The following is a 14,357-nucleotide window of genomic DNA, read 5'->3' on the forward strand; positions in this document are numbered from 1 at the left end:
GGGTTTTAGGCAGGCCTCCATTTTTGCACACGGCTGTGAAGCGTGTGCTGTGGTCGCTCCTGGGAGCTCCTCTGGGACGAGGCTCGCTGGGCATGCAGGCCTCCCTGTTGTCACTCTGCTCGGGGTTAACTGTGCTCACAGTCCCTGCAGCCGCGGTCTGCAGGGCCTTGCACACAGGCTGCGGGGTGCACGGGGTCCAGACCTGAGGGCCAGCACCAGGATGGGAAAGTATTCCTCCACCTTGGAGAGCTCCCGCTGGGTCCTGAAGAGGTCTGGGGTCTCCCAGAGGGCAGAGACCACTTGGAAGGCCAGAGTGAGAAGTGACCCAAGGGACCGCACAGGGCCAGCCCCACAGGCTGTGGCCCCTGTTGTCACACAGGGTCCCACGCTTGCCGCACACTTGGCTGAATGCTCCGCGGCCACCATCTTGAAATTCCTAATACTTTTCCAGAGGGGCAGCACTGGGCCCCACAAATTATGTGGCTGTCCCTACAGTGCTGAGGTGTCCCACCTGTCCCTACAACTCTCATCTCCTTGAAGGGGAGAAACAAAGCTCCAAGAGGTAAGTCCATTGTCCCAGGGCAGGGCGCGGGTCAGGTGGGGCAGCAGCAGCCCCCAGGTCTTGGGGTTTGAACTTGGGCTTTGATGGGGCGTTAGCCACCCGTGCCTCCTTCCTGAGAGAGGGTTCAGGCTCCACTGGCTTGGGGCATGGGGACGCCATGTGCTGTTCTCTCCCCCCACCTCCCAGGCTCAGCAGCAGAGCTGGCAGGTGCCTCTGGTCCTGGGCCAGCCGGAACTAGGGACAACACCCACGGATCTAGGTCACAAGGCCAGTTCCACAAGTACGTGCCCAGCTATCAGGGGACCCGTGGGCAGAGGCAAAGCAAACACAAGACACCACCTCAGGTCCAGGGTCCCTCCTCTGGGCCCACCCCCTCCCTCACCCAAAAACAATGCTGAAAGGGAAGGGGCTGGGGTCAGGTAGGGGCAGGCACTGGGTTCCATCCCTAGGGGAGGAAGGAAGAAGGACGTAGACCTGCCCATTGCTAGCTGCCAACCGCCCAGTGCCCAGCAAGAAGCTGCAGCAATCACAGTGGCTTGGCCCAAGCACCGTCCTGGGTGCTGGACATGGCCTGAATAAAGCAGATACAAATCCTTGCCCTCGGGTGCCCACGGAGTAACGGGAAGGAAAAGAATAAGCCTCATAATTAAGCAAATGACGGGGTGCTGGGTGAAAGGTGTTTAAATGAAACGACACCAAGAACCATCGCGGCAGCTGGAAGCTCCGGCTGCACCCTGCGGCACCCTGTGCCCGACTTCCCCGGGGCCTGGCCTGGACCCTGTCCTTTCCCTGGAGCTCCGTAAGGTGCACAAGGTCCTAAGGGCAGGAGAGAGGAGCGTGGCAAGCTCAAGGTTTCTGTTTCTTCTCCTGCTACAGGAAGAGCACCAGGAAGTGCACCAGGAAGCCAGTTTGCCCCTGGCCTTGAACTGGGGCTGGGGAGTCATGGCAGAGCACGCCCCTCCGCCCCTCCTCCAGCTGGGTGGTGGGAGCCTCCGGGTCTCCTCTTCTACCCAGATAAGGCTGTGAAGCCCATGTCAAGGCCCAGCCACTGCCTCTCCCGCTGCCCAGGACAAAGAGCTCCCACCCCAGGAGTCTCCTTCTCCTTTGATCTAAAGTGAAGATTAGCCCCCTCTCCCAGGTGGCACGGGGATGGGCCTCAAATCTGCCTGTGCAACGCTGGATGGTCCTTGCACGCTAGCTGGCACCTCCAGTCCTCAGGCCCCATTAGCCCTCCTCCCTCCTCCTCTGGGGCCACTGAGCAGGCTGGGCCACCTGCCACAGGCCTCCCCACGGTGGGGCACGTGGCAGAGGGCTGAGCACAGTGCAGGCACTCAGTGAATACTTGATAAGCAAACACTGAATAGGAGGAAGGTGCGTGGGGACAGGGGACCTTCCTCAGCACCCGAATCCTGGACCCTTTGGTTAAGAGGTCTTAAAAAGCGCAGGTCGGCTGGGTGCACAGGGCCCGTCCTCCAACGTGCAGCCACTAAGTGTGGAATCCACCCTCAACCATGCTGCGGTGGGCCCCAGGGCGCTCAGGGCCAGAGGCATGCCCACGGAGCTCTGGGCAGCTGCCAGAGGGCTGCACCAGTCCCCCTTAAACACCAATGCTGGTGACAGCAAGCGCCTCCAAGGCCAAAGGCTAGCACTGGCTCACTTGGTATCCTTATTCCACCCTTCCTGTCCCCCAAACTTCCAACCAGGATCCAGGCCCTCCCTTCCCTGCAGCACCCAGGAAGCCTAGGGTAAGCCCCTCAGCCTCTACTTCCTCCTCTGTACTATGGGGGTGCAGAGTGAAAGGATTAAGTGACCAGAGGAAGCGATTTCTGCCGCAGTCCAACAAGCTCAAAATCACTTGACAAACGAGGGGGCAGGAATCTCGTCAGTCGAGGCAAAAGGGAGGCGACTGGAACTAGGAGTGGGTGTGCAAACGACTCTTGTGGCCTCATCTGTCAGCATGAGGACTGCCCTGAATTCCATCAGTGGGGCGTTCTTTGTTCAAAGTGCCCTGAGTCTGCCTGCATTTGTATCGGGGACCTCAGTGCCAGCCTCAGGGCTGCCCAGAAAGAGCAGGAAGCTGGCAAATGTTTGCCAGGTGGCCTCGGTGCCCATGTTGAGCAGGAAAACCACGTCAGCTAGTCAAGAGGTTCAAGGATGATGGTCCTCTCCAAACCTACACCCCAGCATGCTCCCATGCCATGGTTGACAGCAGGCTAGGACCTTCCCTTCCGGGCGACTGTCACTGTACTACTTCACCTGTGCTTGACTCTTCCTGATGCGGGCAGCACAGGCTGGCACAGAGAAGCCCCTCCTGCACTAATGCCCTACTTCAAAGCGGTGAGCCGCGCAGCTGTTCAGCCCTCTCCTGAACCCAGGCCTCACAGGTGGGGACCTTATTTTTAGACCCAATTTGCAAGTGGTGAAACCAGAAGCTGAGAGGGTTCAGACACTTGCTGGGGTCAGGTGGCTGAGCTGTGAGGGGAGGTCCCAACCTAGAGCCCTTGCCCCTGATTTTTGGAATACACCCCCCGCTGCTCAGTGTGGGCAGCAGGCCAGGATGCTAATCCAGCTCCTCCTAAAAAGCCCTGCTATTTTCCCGGCCTTGGCCAAGGGCATCCCCTGGAGCTCCACACCTCAAGGGAACGTGTGGTAGAGACCCGGTTGCGGGCAGACTTCCAGAATGCCTGGTCCAGCACGACAGGGGCCTGCGAGGCAGCTGGACCCCACAAAGGGCCCATTGTTGTGACTGCAGAAAGCCAAGGCCAGACCCTGCTGGCCCCTCTGCAGAGCCCTTTCCAAGCCTGCCAGGCCTCCTTCCCTTCCCGTAGTGCCCCCAACCCCGAGGCACAGGGACTGGGCTGGGACGGGGTGGGGGTGGGGACAGGCCTTCATCTGGACAGGCCTCCTGATCTGCCCTGCCTGGGGGTGCCTCGGGCTCTGGAAATCCAGCCCTCTCCCGCTGCTGCGGGGCTGGCTGAGGCTGCAAGCAGCTGCGGATCCCAAGGGCCCACGCGAGGTGCCCTGACCCCACCTGTCACCTAGGGTGGGGTCCGCTAAAGGAGGCCGGGAGAGGGAGGAGGGGATGCTCGCGGGTTCCCATCTGGGGGTTGGGGGAGGGAATGCAAGGGGTGCGGGCGGCTGGGGAAGGGGCTCTGCGGTCGGTGGGAGGGTGGGCCGGCGGGCTGCCCGCGGGGCCTCCGCACCTCCGGCCGGCTCGCTGCAGGGCGGGGGTCCCGGGGCCTGCCAAGGCGTGCACCGCGCGGGGGCTGCTTCGGCGCGCAGGGCGGGAACGTGCGCGGCCGCAGAGCGCCGCGGAGGGTCCCGGGGGGGGGGGGTCCCAGGGGCCGCGCCGCCCCACTCACCTCCTGAAGTCAAAGGGCATCGTGCCGCCGCTGCCGGGGAGGGAGCGCTGCAGGCCGGGCGGGCCGCGCGCCGCGTGGGTCCAGCCCGTGCCGCCGCCTCCTGGCCGCCCCGCCCCCGCCGGCGCCCCGCCCCCGCCGCCGCTGCGGCCGCGGGAAGTGACGCTCCGCGCAACCCATTGGCCGCCGCCGCCGCCACCGCCCCTTCCGCTCGGTGAGCCTGGTGCAGGCGGGGCAGGGATCGAGGACCACAGCGGAGGGGAACCCCGGGAATCCCGCACCTGTCCCTTTGAGCCTCCGCTGGTTCTTCCTCCTCGTTCCTCCGGGTGGCCTGCAGCAAATGGCTCTGCCCGTCCGGGGCCCTGATCTTTGCATTTGCAAAACAACTTCTTTGAGCTGTGAATTAAATGGGAAGGGTCCCCGTTTGGTCCGTGCAAGTGCCCAGCTCCAGGTGAGGGCCTGGTATTAGGGGAAGGCAGGAGGTCTGAGATGGGTAAAGTGGACCCACTGCCTACCCTGCTGTGCCTCTCTGGGATAATCACTGTCTCTGATCTCCCCTTCCACATTTGCACAAAGCAGCTGATGACACCTGTTCACCCGGAGAGGGGGTTTCTTGGGGATCAAGTGAGAACATTTGGGAGACTGGCTCCTCCCCAAGCTAGGCGGTTGGCCAGGTGGTCTTCCGCTTCTCATTGCCCCACCGGGTATTTGCAGAGTGCCAGGCCATCCAGGACTTGCAGGGCTGCCAGGGGCAGACGGTCAGCTCTGTGGCTTGGCCTAAGGTGGCAATGCACATTGTCACAGAAGGGCAGAGTGATTGTGGGGCTGAGGGGATGGCAGTGGGACAGACACAGGCCGGCCATGGAAGCCCATTCTGACCTCTGACCTCTCCCGGGGTTCTGGCGCTGGCCTTTCCTCCAGGTGGTACCATGAGAAAAATCCAGGTGGGAGGTGGGAGCTGGTGCCCCAAGAGCTGGGCTGTTAGGTGGCAGTCAGGGACACCAAGGCGGTGGAGGCAGGGTACAAGAAAAGTGCTGCAGGAGGGAGACAGGGAGGTGAGTTGCCATGTCCCTGTTTACCAGGAGCCCACCACCGAGGACTCACTGCCCAGGACTCTGGCCGGAGGTTGAATCTCCAGAATAACCAAAGTGCACAGTGTTGTACTTAGGTTTTTCTGAAGTAACCGTGGAGGAAACTGGGCACCATTCTAATCAGGTATCCTAAGGTGACCAGTGGGAGCCGATGGGTCACTGTCTTCAATCCGTCCTCATAGGGATGAGAGGGCCTTTGCAGCTCAGCCTATGGGACAAGTGCCTAAGCAGTGGCTCCGTGCAGAGGACAGCTGCAGCTGTCCCTGTGTAGAGGGACATTCTGTGCAGGTGACATTTGACCTTGTGTCCTCCCTTTTCCAAATGTGGATCACAGACGAGGTACTTGGGTGTCACAGGGCAACAGAAGCTGGGTGCCATCCCTGTCCTCAGATACCTACCCAGGCTTTTACACAAGAGAGAAGTGAGAATCTCCCTGTTTAAGCCCCTGTTGCTTTGGGGTTTTGGACCCTCATGCCTGAACCCAGTGCTCACAGCCTTCCAGCCCAGTTAATTACCTGACTGCTCAATTACTATGCGTGAAACAGGTCAGTCCCCTGTTATACAACCATGGTGTGCCAAGGGTTTCCTTGGGAGAACTTGGCACAATGTGTGATTAGATTGTTACTAACTGGTTAGTACCCAACTCCCCACCTTGAGTGGACGCTGCAGAGGGAGGCAGGGTCTGTTTGCTGGCCATCGTAGCCCAGCATCCAACCGGAGCCTGTTGTGGAGGGGACAGAGCAATGCATGTTGAAGGGACAGGTCTTTCCCCAGAACAGGGGCCACCAGGGGGCCCACCCACAAGGGTCTCTGCGGGGACCCTTGAGGTCCAGAAGCAGACCAAGCTGTCAATCCCAGATAGTCCACGCTCCCAGGAGATGGCGGGAGGTGGAGCCTGGAGGGGACGGTGTGTGGTGTGTGCACGGAAGCAGGCAGGGACGCGGATCTTTTTTTTGGGGGGAAGGGGGGGTGAATTTAATAAGAGCTGAACTGCAGGACTATCAATCCCGTGGGGCCCTGTGGTGGCCGGAGGTCCTCAGAGCATCCAGTGTCCTCATCCCCTGGCACTCCCAAGCCCTTGTGTCATCGCTTCCCACAATGAAGAGGGCTGACCTGTGAACCAACCTGCAGGATGCTGCAGAGGTGACAGGGTATGACTCCTAGGTCTCAAAAGACACTGAGCCTCCTGTGGAGCTCTTTGGCTTCTTTGTTCTGGGGCAGCCCAACGCCCTGTCCTGAGCATGCCTGAACTTGGCTGTCACAGGGGTCTACGTGGCGAGGCTCCCGGGCCCTGCCAGGGACCTTGTGGGTGATGGGGCCCACAGCTTAGCCACAGCCTCCGGGGGACCCTGAGTCAGAACCACCCAGCCAGCTGCTCTGGGCTCCAGACCCATGGAATGACAAGAGAAATGCTCGTGTCAAGCCACTAGGTCGTGGGTCACTGGTCACATTTCTTTCTACCGGCATTTTCTTCCTACCTTCCTTTATCTCACCCCCAACTGACTTGGGGACTTAGAGTCAGGAAACTCTCGAGCTGGTGAGCAGATAGGTTGCCAACCACTGGGCATCTGGGCGAGAAATGAAGAGGAGAATGCTCCCTGCAGCAGGTGGCCTCTGAGACACCCGGTGACCCCACCTCCTGGCATTTGTACCCTAGCAGGACTCCTCCCTGAGAGTGGAGGCTGGACTTACTGACTGGCTTCTAATGAGCAGAGTATGGCAGGGGCATGGGCAGGCTGTTTCCAGAAGGAGGCTGCAAGGCTGTGACCTCTGTCCAGGACACTGTCCCTCACTGTCTCCAGGATCAGTGGCCCAAGAGCAGACCGCTGTCTTGGGGAAGCCACCTGAGTGAGCCCACGGTGGATCTTCCAAGCCCCCACAGCTACCTTCAAATGAGCCTGGAGACGATCCTTGAACCCCAGTGGGCCCCGGGGTGGCCGGTGGACAGCGTGCCTGACTGCAGCCTCTGAGACGTTCTGACCCAGAGGAGGCGTCCAGCTCAGCTGGGTTTGGGTTCCTGTTTGCTGTTTTAAGCCCCTAAGCTTGGAGTGATTGGCAGTGCAGCCAGACTTTGTCAGTACTGTGCCTAGAATGCCCGTCAAGAGGATGAGGTGCATGCGTCGTGCCTGGCGCATAGTAGGTGCCAATTAAATGTTTGCTGAATGAACCAATAAAAAAATAAAAGAATGTCCTATGATGCAGAGTTTCCTGAATCCACAGGCTCATTCCTTTCCACCCAAATGTCACTGAAGGTTGTCTTTGGCAGGGGAATACCTGGGCCAGATTGATTTTTCTGTGGTGGGAGATTGGTTTGTGGTTCATGGGTGGGGCTGGCTCAGCCATGGTCCTGATGAAGAGAGATTAAAAATAATAATCCTTTGTTGTCTCAGAGAGGACTTGAGGGTGACTTAGGTCTGTAGCAATCAGGTCTCTGAATGTGTGACTTCACACTCTGTTAAGGTCTCCGATCAAGCAGGAGACACTCATGTTCACCACAATGACTACAATTATTCACTGAGCATCTCGGGGGCAGGTGCTGTGGAAGGAAACTGGCCTTGCTCTGAGTTCAAGAGCTAGGGGAGGAGGTGAGCGAACTCTGAAGCAAAAAACCAGCAGCAGGGTTACCAATGTCTGTTGCAGTTTCATGTGGGAAGTTCAATCTCATGGGAAGCATAGAAGTCTGGGGTCCTAGAATTAGGTCCCTGATTCCAGCAATGGAGATAAATTGGTTTGAACTTTCTCAGCTGAAGGTGACAGATATCACCTCGAATCAATACACACTTTCCATAACAGGGAAAGCAAAGGAGTGGAGTAGATGTGGGTTTCAGGCATAGCTGAATCCAGGTCCTTCAATGGTCACTCAGGAATCTGTCTCTCCCGGGCTCATCTTTTTTCTTCCAGCCACATCTGGAGGTGGGCTTTTACCCACGCTGGCAGAATGTAGCTCCAGGCTGATGTTTTTTCTACCCAGAAACCTCCACAGATAGATTTTATTTTTCTCAATTCTTCCTGCAAAGGCTCCTACTCTGACTGTCAAGGGCCTGGCCTAGGTCACACAGCCCTAAATGGTGGCCTCAGGGGAATGGGCATACTGACTGGCCAGGTCTATGCTGACCATCAGCCCCTACAGCCTGGGGAAGAGGCATCCTGTGCACACAGATGAGGAGTGGTTCCTAGAGCGGACTTCGGGCACTGTTGCCGGAAAAGGTGGAGAGGATACTGAGAGGCTGAGCTTAGGTGTCCTGGACAGGGGTCCAGGGCAGGCTTCCAGGAGGAGGGAGAATCGGAGCCAAGACCAAGCAGGAAGGGAAGGGCACAGGCTGGGTGCGTTACCCCTCCAGCGTGTGACCAATTACCCAGCACTTATCACTTAAAAAGGGACATGGTGTGTGAGAGTCGGGAATCTAGGAGCAACTCAGCCAGTGCTTCTGGCTAATGGGAGCTGCATTCCGAAGGCACCCAGCGATGGAGGATCCAGGCTCCCTCCCAGGGCTGCTGGCTGGAGGCTTCATTTCTCCCCTCTTGGACTTCTCCAAGACGCTGCTGTGACAAGGATCTCCTCTCGTGTGAAGAGGGGGAGAGAGACTCCTAAAACAGTCTCCAAGGGGCTGTCCGCGTGCTGGGTGAGGATGCAGGTGCAGGCCAGTGGCAGGAGGGCAGGGTGGCTGTAGCCTGGGCTGATGTCCATCCAGCTGGTGAGGTCAGTGGGGGCGCTGGCTTGTCCAGACTTTGTTTGAACTTTCTTCTGGTGGTTAGGGGCCCTGAAGTCAGGCTGCATGGGAGCCTTTCACTCTTGGAGTTGGAGGGAGGGAGCCCTATGCAGCCTTCTTTTTCCTGCTGTGTTCTGAACACAGCAACTTCTTTGGGGGAGGGGGATTTCCTAATGGTGAACCACAGAATTCGGCAGATGGACCCAAACAGGCACAGGAGGGGCAGAAGAAGCACAGGTCCCCTGGGGCATGGCGTGGGAGGGCAGAGCAGCACACAGCTCCCTGCCTCTGCCCAGAAGGAAGTAGCAAAGAGGGGCCAGCCCCTAATCCCTAACTCAGAGTCAGAATTCACCCTCCACCTGGGGGAGGTCAGGGGGCCACCGGAGTATTAAGGGGAAATCCTTCTTCATAAAAACCAGAGGAGTGGGGAAGCACAGCCTCGTGGGATAATTTGCAATTTTTAGAAGGCTGATTGGTGGCCAGTGTGAAGGCTGGGCAGTGGGAGGCCAGGCAGAAGGCCCCTGCCATCTCCAAGCAAGAGAAGGGGAGTGGACTCAAATCTGTGGGCTGGGAGAGGGTCTGGAGGCAGTGAAGTGGCCTCTTGTCCAGCTACCTGGGAGAATTCCAGGAGACAGGAGGTTCAAAGTTAAAGGGGCCTGGAGGTAATTCCTCCACTTTCTCAAATGTGTCTCACTCTCCCAAGTTGTTGGCAACTCCATCAACTTCCAATTGCCCATATTCTTCCATCACCCATGACTCCTCTCTGTATCTGCAGGGTCATGGAATTGCATTTAGGTGTGAGCTGAGGTTCCTCAAGTTCCAACCTGTGGGTTTCTCAAATAGAATTTGTGAATTGATTTTTTTCAATGCTCTGGAAAATTATCACCAATCATGTTTTTAAACATTACCTCTGCTCTATTTCTCTTATTTTGTTGCTTTTGAACTCTGTTTATTTTTGCATATTTTCTTTGAACCTATTTTCCAGTTCACTAAGTCTCTCTTTGGCTATGTTTAGTCTATTGTTAAACTTATTCATTGAATTATTTATTTTAATTATTGTACTTTTCAACTCTGAAATTTGAATTTGCTTCTTTTTCAGATAATCTGTGTCATCGTCTCAGATGCCTTCTGTGCAGGCCTCCAGAGCAACTCTTTTCTCCTGCTTTCTCTGTGTGCTGGGAGATTGACCGACACTCATGGCCTCTTATTTTCTGGTTGATTTCAGCCTGTGGAAAGAGCCTGTAGTAGATTGGAAGGAGAAAAATAGTCAAGTTTTGATATGTGTCCCTCAGCTTCACTGCAATTGGTGACTCTACTGGTTCTCTGTCCTTCAGTAGACACCCAGTTCCTATCAGGTGGCTTTCTTCACCTGGCTCCACCCTTCCAAGTTCCAGCCACCACACCCTCTGCCGACCCTTTCAGGCCTCCAGTGTGCCTCTGCTACTAGCTCCAGGGTCCCAGATCTATTGAAAGCACCTTTTGTAAGTTCTCCTCCAACCACTACAGTGCACCATCAATTTCAGGCCAGGAGGTCAGAACACTGACAACTTCTTTTTCTTATTTTTTCTCCTCCCCCCGCCACCCCGTTGTCTCTTCCTACTCCTCCTTCTTCTTTTTTTGGTACTGGGAATTGAACCCAGGAGCACTCCACCACTGAGCCCCACCCCAGCCCTTTTTAGATGCTGTTTAGAGACAGGGTCTCACTAAGTTGCTTAGGGCCTCGCTAAGTTGCAGAGGCTGGCTTTGAACTTGTGATCTTTTTGCCTTAGCTTCCGAGCCTCTGGGATTATAGGGATGTGCCACCACACTCAGCAACAATTACTTTGGAGGGGGGTACTGGGGATTGAAATCAGGGGTGAGCCACCTCCCCAGCCCTATTTTGTATTTTATTTAGAGACAGGATCTCACTGAGTTGCTTAGCACCTCAGCTTTGCTGAGGTGAGGTGAACTCACCATCCTCCTGTCTTAGCCTCCTGAGCCAATGCTATTGCAGGTGTGTGCACTGCACCATGCAACACCACTGCGCCCGGCAACAGTTACTTTTTATGGATTCCAGTTTCCTACAGAGTTCTCAGGCATGGCTCCTGAACGTGGCAAGCACAATTGCATCATTGTTGCTGTCTGATGATTCCATATCCGGCATCCCTGAGCGCCATTCCTGCTTGGCTTCTCTCATGGTGTCCTGTCTTCTCATGGATCTAGTTACCTTTGACAATGTGCTGAAAATTGTATTTGAAAAATAAAACAGGTATAAAAATAATCTTAGAGCTGAGGTGATTTTGTGTGGCTCTGGCCGGGTACCCGGGTCAAACACGCATTCCAAAACCACCTTATTTCACGCTCAGAACTTGAGATTTACCAGGGCCACAGATGACTTGAAGCTGCAGTGTCCCCAGGAACTGCTCTGCTACGATTTCTCTCCTGCTCCTGGGTACAGTGCTTCAGGGTCACAGCCCAAGGTACAGGGAGATTTACCAGGGTCACCAGTTCAGACCCTGGACTCTGAGATGCATCTCTCAGGTCTTCAGAATAATCCAGATCTGAGCTCTTCTGACACTTCATGCTGCTCAGTTTTCTGAGCCTGATGAGCCCAGGACCATGATGACACTCACACAGACTAAATGGAGCACAGGAGTAAAAGATGCGGCCAAGAGCTGCAGGGGACACAAGACCCAGGCAGCCGCCACCAGCACGACAGCTTCTATGAACTTGTTTTAAGTAAGCAGAAGTAGTAATGGTGAAGTCACAGTGAGCAGCACATAAGCCAGAACCAGGGGCTCGCTGTCATCATCAAGTGTCATGCACTGGGCGTATCTGTCAGCATCGCGTGGTGGGTGGGTGACGTGTCGAGACTGTGTGAGGACAGCTGCATCCTCTGCAGGCAGCAGAGGTCCCGTGGGGCCATCATCACCCAGGCGGTCCACCGCTGATGGAGGTTGGGGACAGTGGGAACAGAGTCACAACACAGAACCCTAGAACCACGGGATTCTGAATAGGCATTGGAGGTTGTCATCAGCATCTGTCACTGTGACAGACACCTGAGGTCTTGGGCTCACAGAGAGAAAAGCTTTGCCTTGCTCAAAAATTCTGGGGGCTCCTTCCGTGATCCGTGAGCCCGTTCCCTGTACACCTGGAGTGACCCAGGAGGGTCCTCAGAGCAGAAGCGGCAGTGACGTCCGGGTGCCTGCAGCAGCTCCATCCAGAGGAAGAAGCATTTGGTGGGAGCCTGGCTCCAGGGTATCTGGGTCCTGTCTGGGCCACTCACGGGTGTCCCTCTCCCCACTCAGCCCCCAGTGTCGTCTTCTGCAAAGTGGAACTGGTGCCCCTGTCCAACGGCCCTGGGAGGCCTGGAGTGTGGACCTGTGGTCACCAGGCACCTCCCACACACACTGCTTTGGACCTGGGCCTGACCGGATCCTGAGTCTGTCCCGTCTGGGTGCTGAGTTCTCTCTGAAGTCAGAATGCTGGCCTCGGCTTCGCCCCATTCTCTCTCCAAACGACTGCCCTTCTCAGCTCGGCCTGGACACGCAGACTGAATTCAAAACAATCCTCAGGCGAGTCCCAGGGGCGTTTTAAGTGTTAGGTGGACGAGGACTGCACCCTGCCCTCCGGGGAGGAACCCCCTTGTTCAGCCAGAATCCCCAGCACCTGCCTGCTCCGTCCACTCTGTCCCCAGTGCACACAGCCCCAGGGACTCTCATCTGGCCTCTGAGTAGTGAAGAGAGTGTTTGCTCTCGTGAAATCTATTTTTTTGTTTGTACCAACTAATTATTTATTAAAGGAATAGTGATCGTTGAATTTCAGAAGTCACACATGTAGAAAGACATTAAGCAGGAATGTGGGGCTGTAGTGGAGAGCTCATTCCATCTGCCACCAGCCCTGCCTTGGCCCAGGCAATTGCTGCTGCTGGGTCCCGGCACCAGCCTGGGCCCCTGGTGTGCTGGGAGGCCTGGGCCTCTAAGGGGAAGGCCAAGGAGGAAGGCTCTGCTCTCCCAGCAGGGAGCTCTGAGTCTAGAGCCAGAGGAATACTCTGAGGAGTTGAAGGGTGGAGGGAGGCAGCTCCTCAGGGCCCCTGCTGACCCCCCAGGAGTCTCAGAGTGCCAACACCTGGGCACAGAGGTCTGCATGAGAGACCTCTGACCTGCTTCCAAGAGAGCCAGGGATCTGGACAGAGAAGTTCTACAGATATTCATGGAGGGGTTATAACGGGCCAGAAATAACTGCAGCCTCAGCCCGGGGTTGGAATTAGGGTGAGTTAGGAAATGGAACTGAAGAGACCTGTCTCCCAAGTCATGGAGCCAGAGAGACGTAACAGTGAGCGCCTGCCCGCTGCCCAGGGCTCTGGGCCCCCCGGGTTCACTGTATTTGGTCCACAGGTTGCAGAGGAAGGAAGCCACTTTCCTTAGAAGAGTGCCCAGGAGGCTGGACTCCCCTTTGGCCCTCCAACTCCAAGCCTCCTTCCTCCGCTTCAGCTGTGACCCGGTTTTCATTTTGGAGTGAGCACTTCCAACTTCTTCCCTCTGCGTTTTACGTGTGTGTGTATGTGTGTGTGTGTGTGTGTGTGTGTGTGTGTGTGTGTGTGTGTTCGCTTGTCCTTTAAGGCTGATAGTGTCGCGTGTCCCATTCTGCGCTGCTTTTTGGATCAGCGTAGACCTGGGGGTTCTCTCAGGAGGCGCAGGCGCCCGCTGTCCTCTGCCCAGGTCTCCCACGGGGAGTATCAGAGGACGTTCAGAGGCTTCATCTGCAGACCCCACTCAGATGAGCGTGAAGCAGCGCCAGGCAGGACTTGTGCCTGAGTTGGGAGCGTGTGTGTCTTCTGTGGTCTGCTTCTGGAATGTTCCCCCAAAGGCTCGCAGTGTGCACTCTCAGGAGATAGAGTCTCATGGGACAGAGTTAGGTCACAGGGGAGCCCTTAGTATTGGGACCCCAGCCTGTCCTGCCTTTTTTTTTTTTTTTTTTTTTGCTCTTAGCCACCGAGAGGTGAACAGGCCTCTCTGCCATGTGCTTCTGCCATGATGTACCATGTCACCACAGTCCCAAGACAACAGAGCCAAGCCACCGTGGTCTGGAACCAAGAGCCAAAATAAACCTTTCCTCTTTGCAAATTGTTTGACCTCAGGTATTTTGTCACAGGGACAGAAAACTGACTAACACAATGCTGTTAACCTAATCTGCTGTGGTGGTTACCCTAGGTTTCCTCTGGCCTATGATATCATCATATGGGCCATTTAAATGGCAGATTGATCATGATGGAAGGGACTTATTTGTCCCTCCCTTCCCTGTAAAATACCTGCACGGCTTCCAGTGCCCTGGGGATATAGTCTACGGCCTTCTATCTGGTGAGAAAGGACCTTCAAAGTATGGTTCCTGGTCATTTCTCCACCTCCCCTGGCCAGGTCTGCCTCACATCACAGTTTCAGGGTAAAAAACAAAAACCAAACAACAACAATAAAACCCCCAAACGACTTGTGGCCCTTCACGCCATGTGTTTCCTGCTCCCGATCTTTGCCTGGCTCTTTTTCTGGAAGGCCTTCTTGTCCCCGCCTCTTTACCTAGCTCACTATAGCTCACCTGTCACGGTGACAGGGCCCTCTCCTGTGGATCGCCCCCCTGCTGCCCCGGCTGGTTCTGTGGC

General features: G+C 56.2%; 1 protein-coding gene across 1 annotated transcript in view; it reads right to left on the reverse strand.

Moving 5' to 3' along the window:
• Ergic1 (endoplasmic reticulum-golgi intermediate compartment 1) overlaps window positions 1-4,041 on the reverse strand; it is a 77,492-nt gene extending 73,451 nt beyond the window's left edge. The window contains exon 1 of the mRNA XM_076856337.2: window positions 3,925-4,041. Within this exon, the coding sequence (XP_076712452.1) occupies window positions 3,925-3,944 (20 nt within the window). The 5' untranslated portion in view covers window positions 3,945-4,041. The remainder of the gene's footprint in view (window positions 1-3,924) is intronic.
• Window positions 4,042-14,357: the final 10,316 nt, after the last annotated feature.

This window comes from Callospermophilus lateralis, chromosome 5 (assembly GCF_048772815.1).
Source record: "Callospermophilus lateralis isolate mCalLat2 chromosome 5, mCalLat2.hap1, whole genome shotgun sequence".
Lineage (NCBI taxonomy): Eukaryota > Metazoa > Chordata > Mammalia > Rodentia > Sciuridae > Callospermophilus > Callospermophilus lateralis.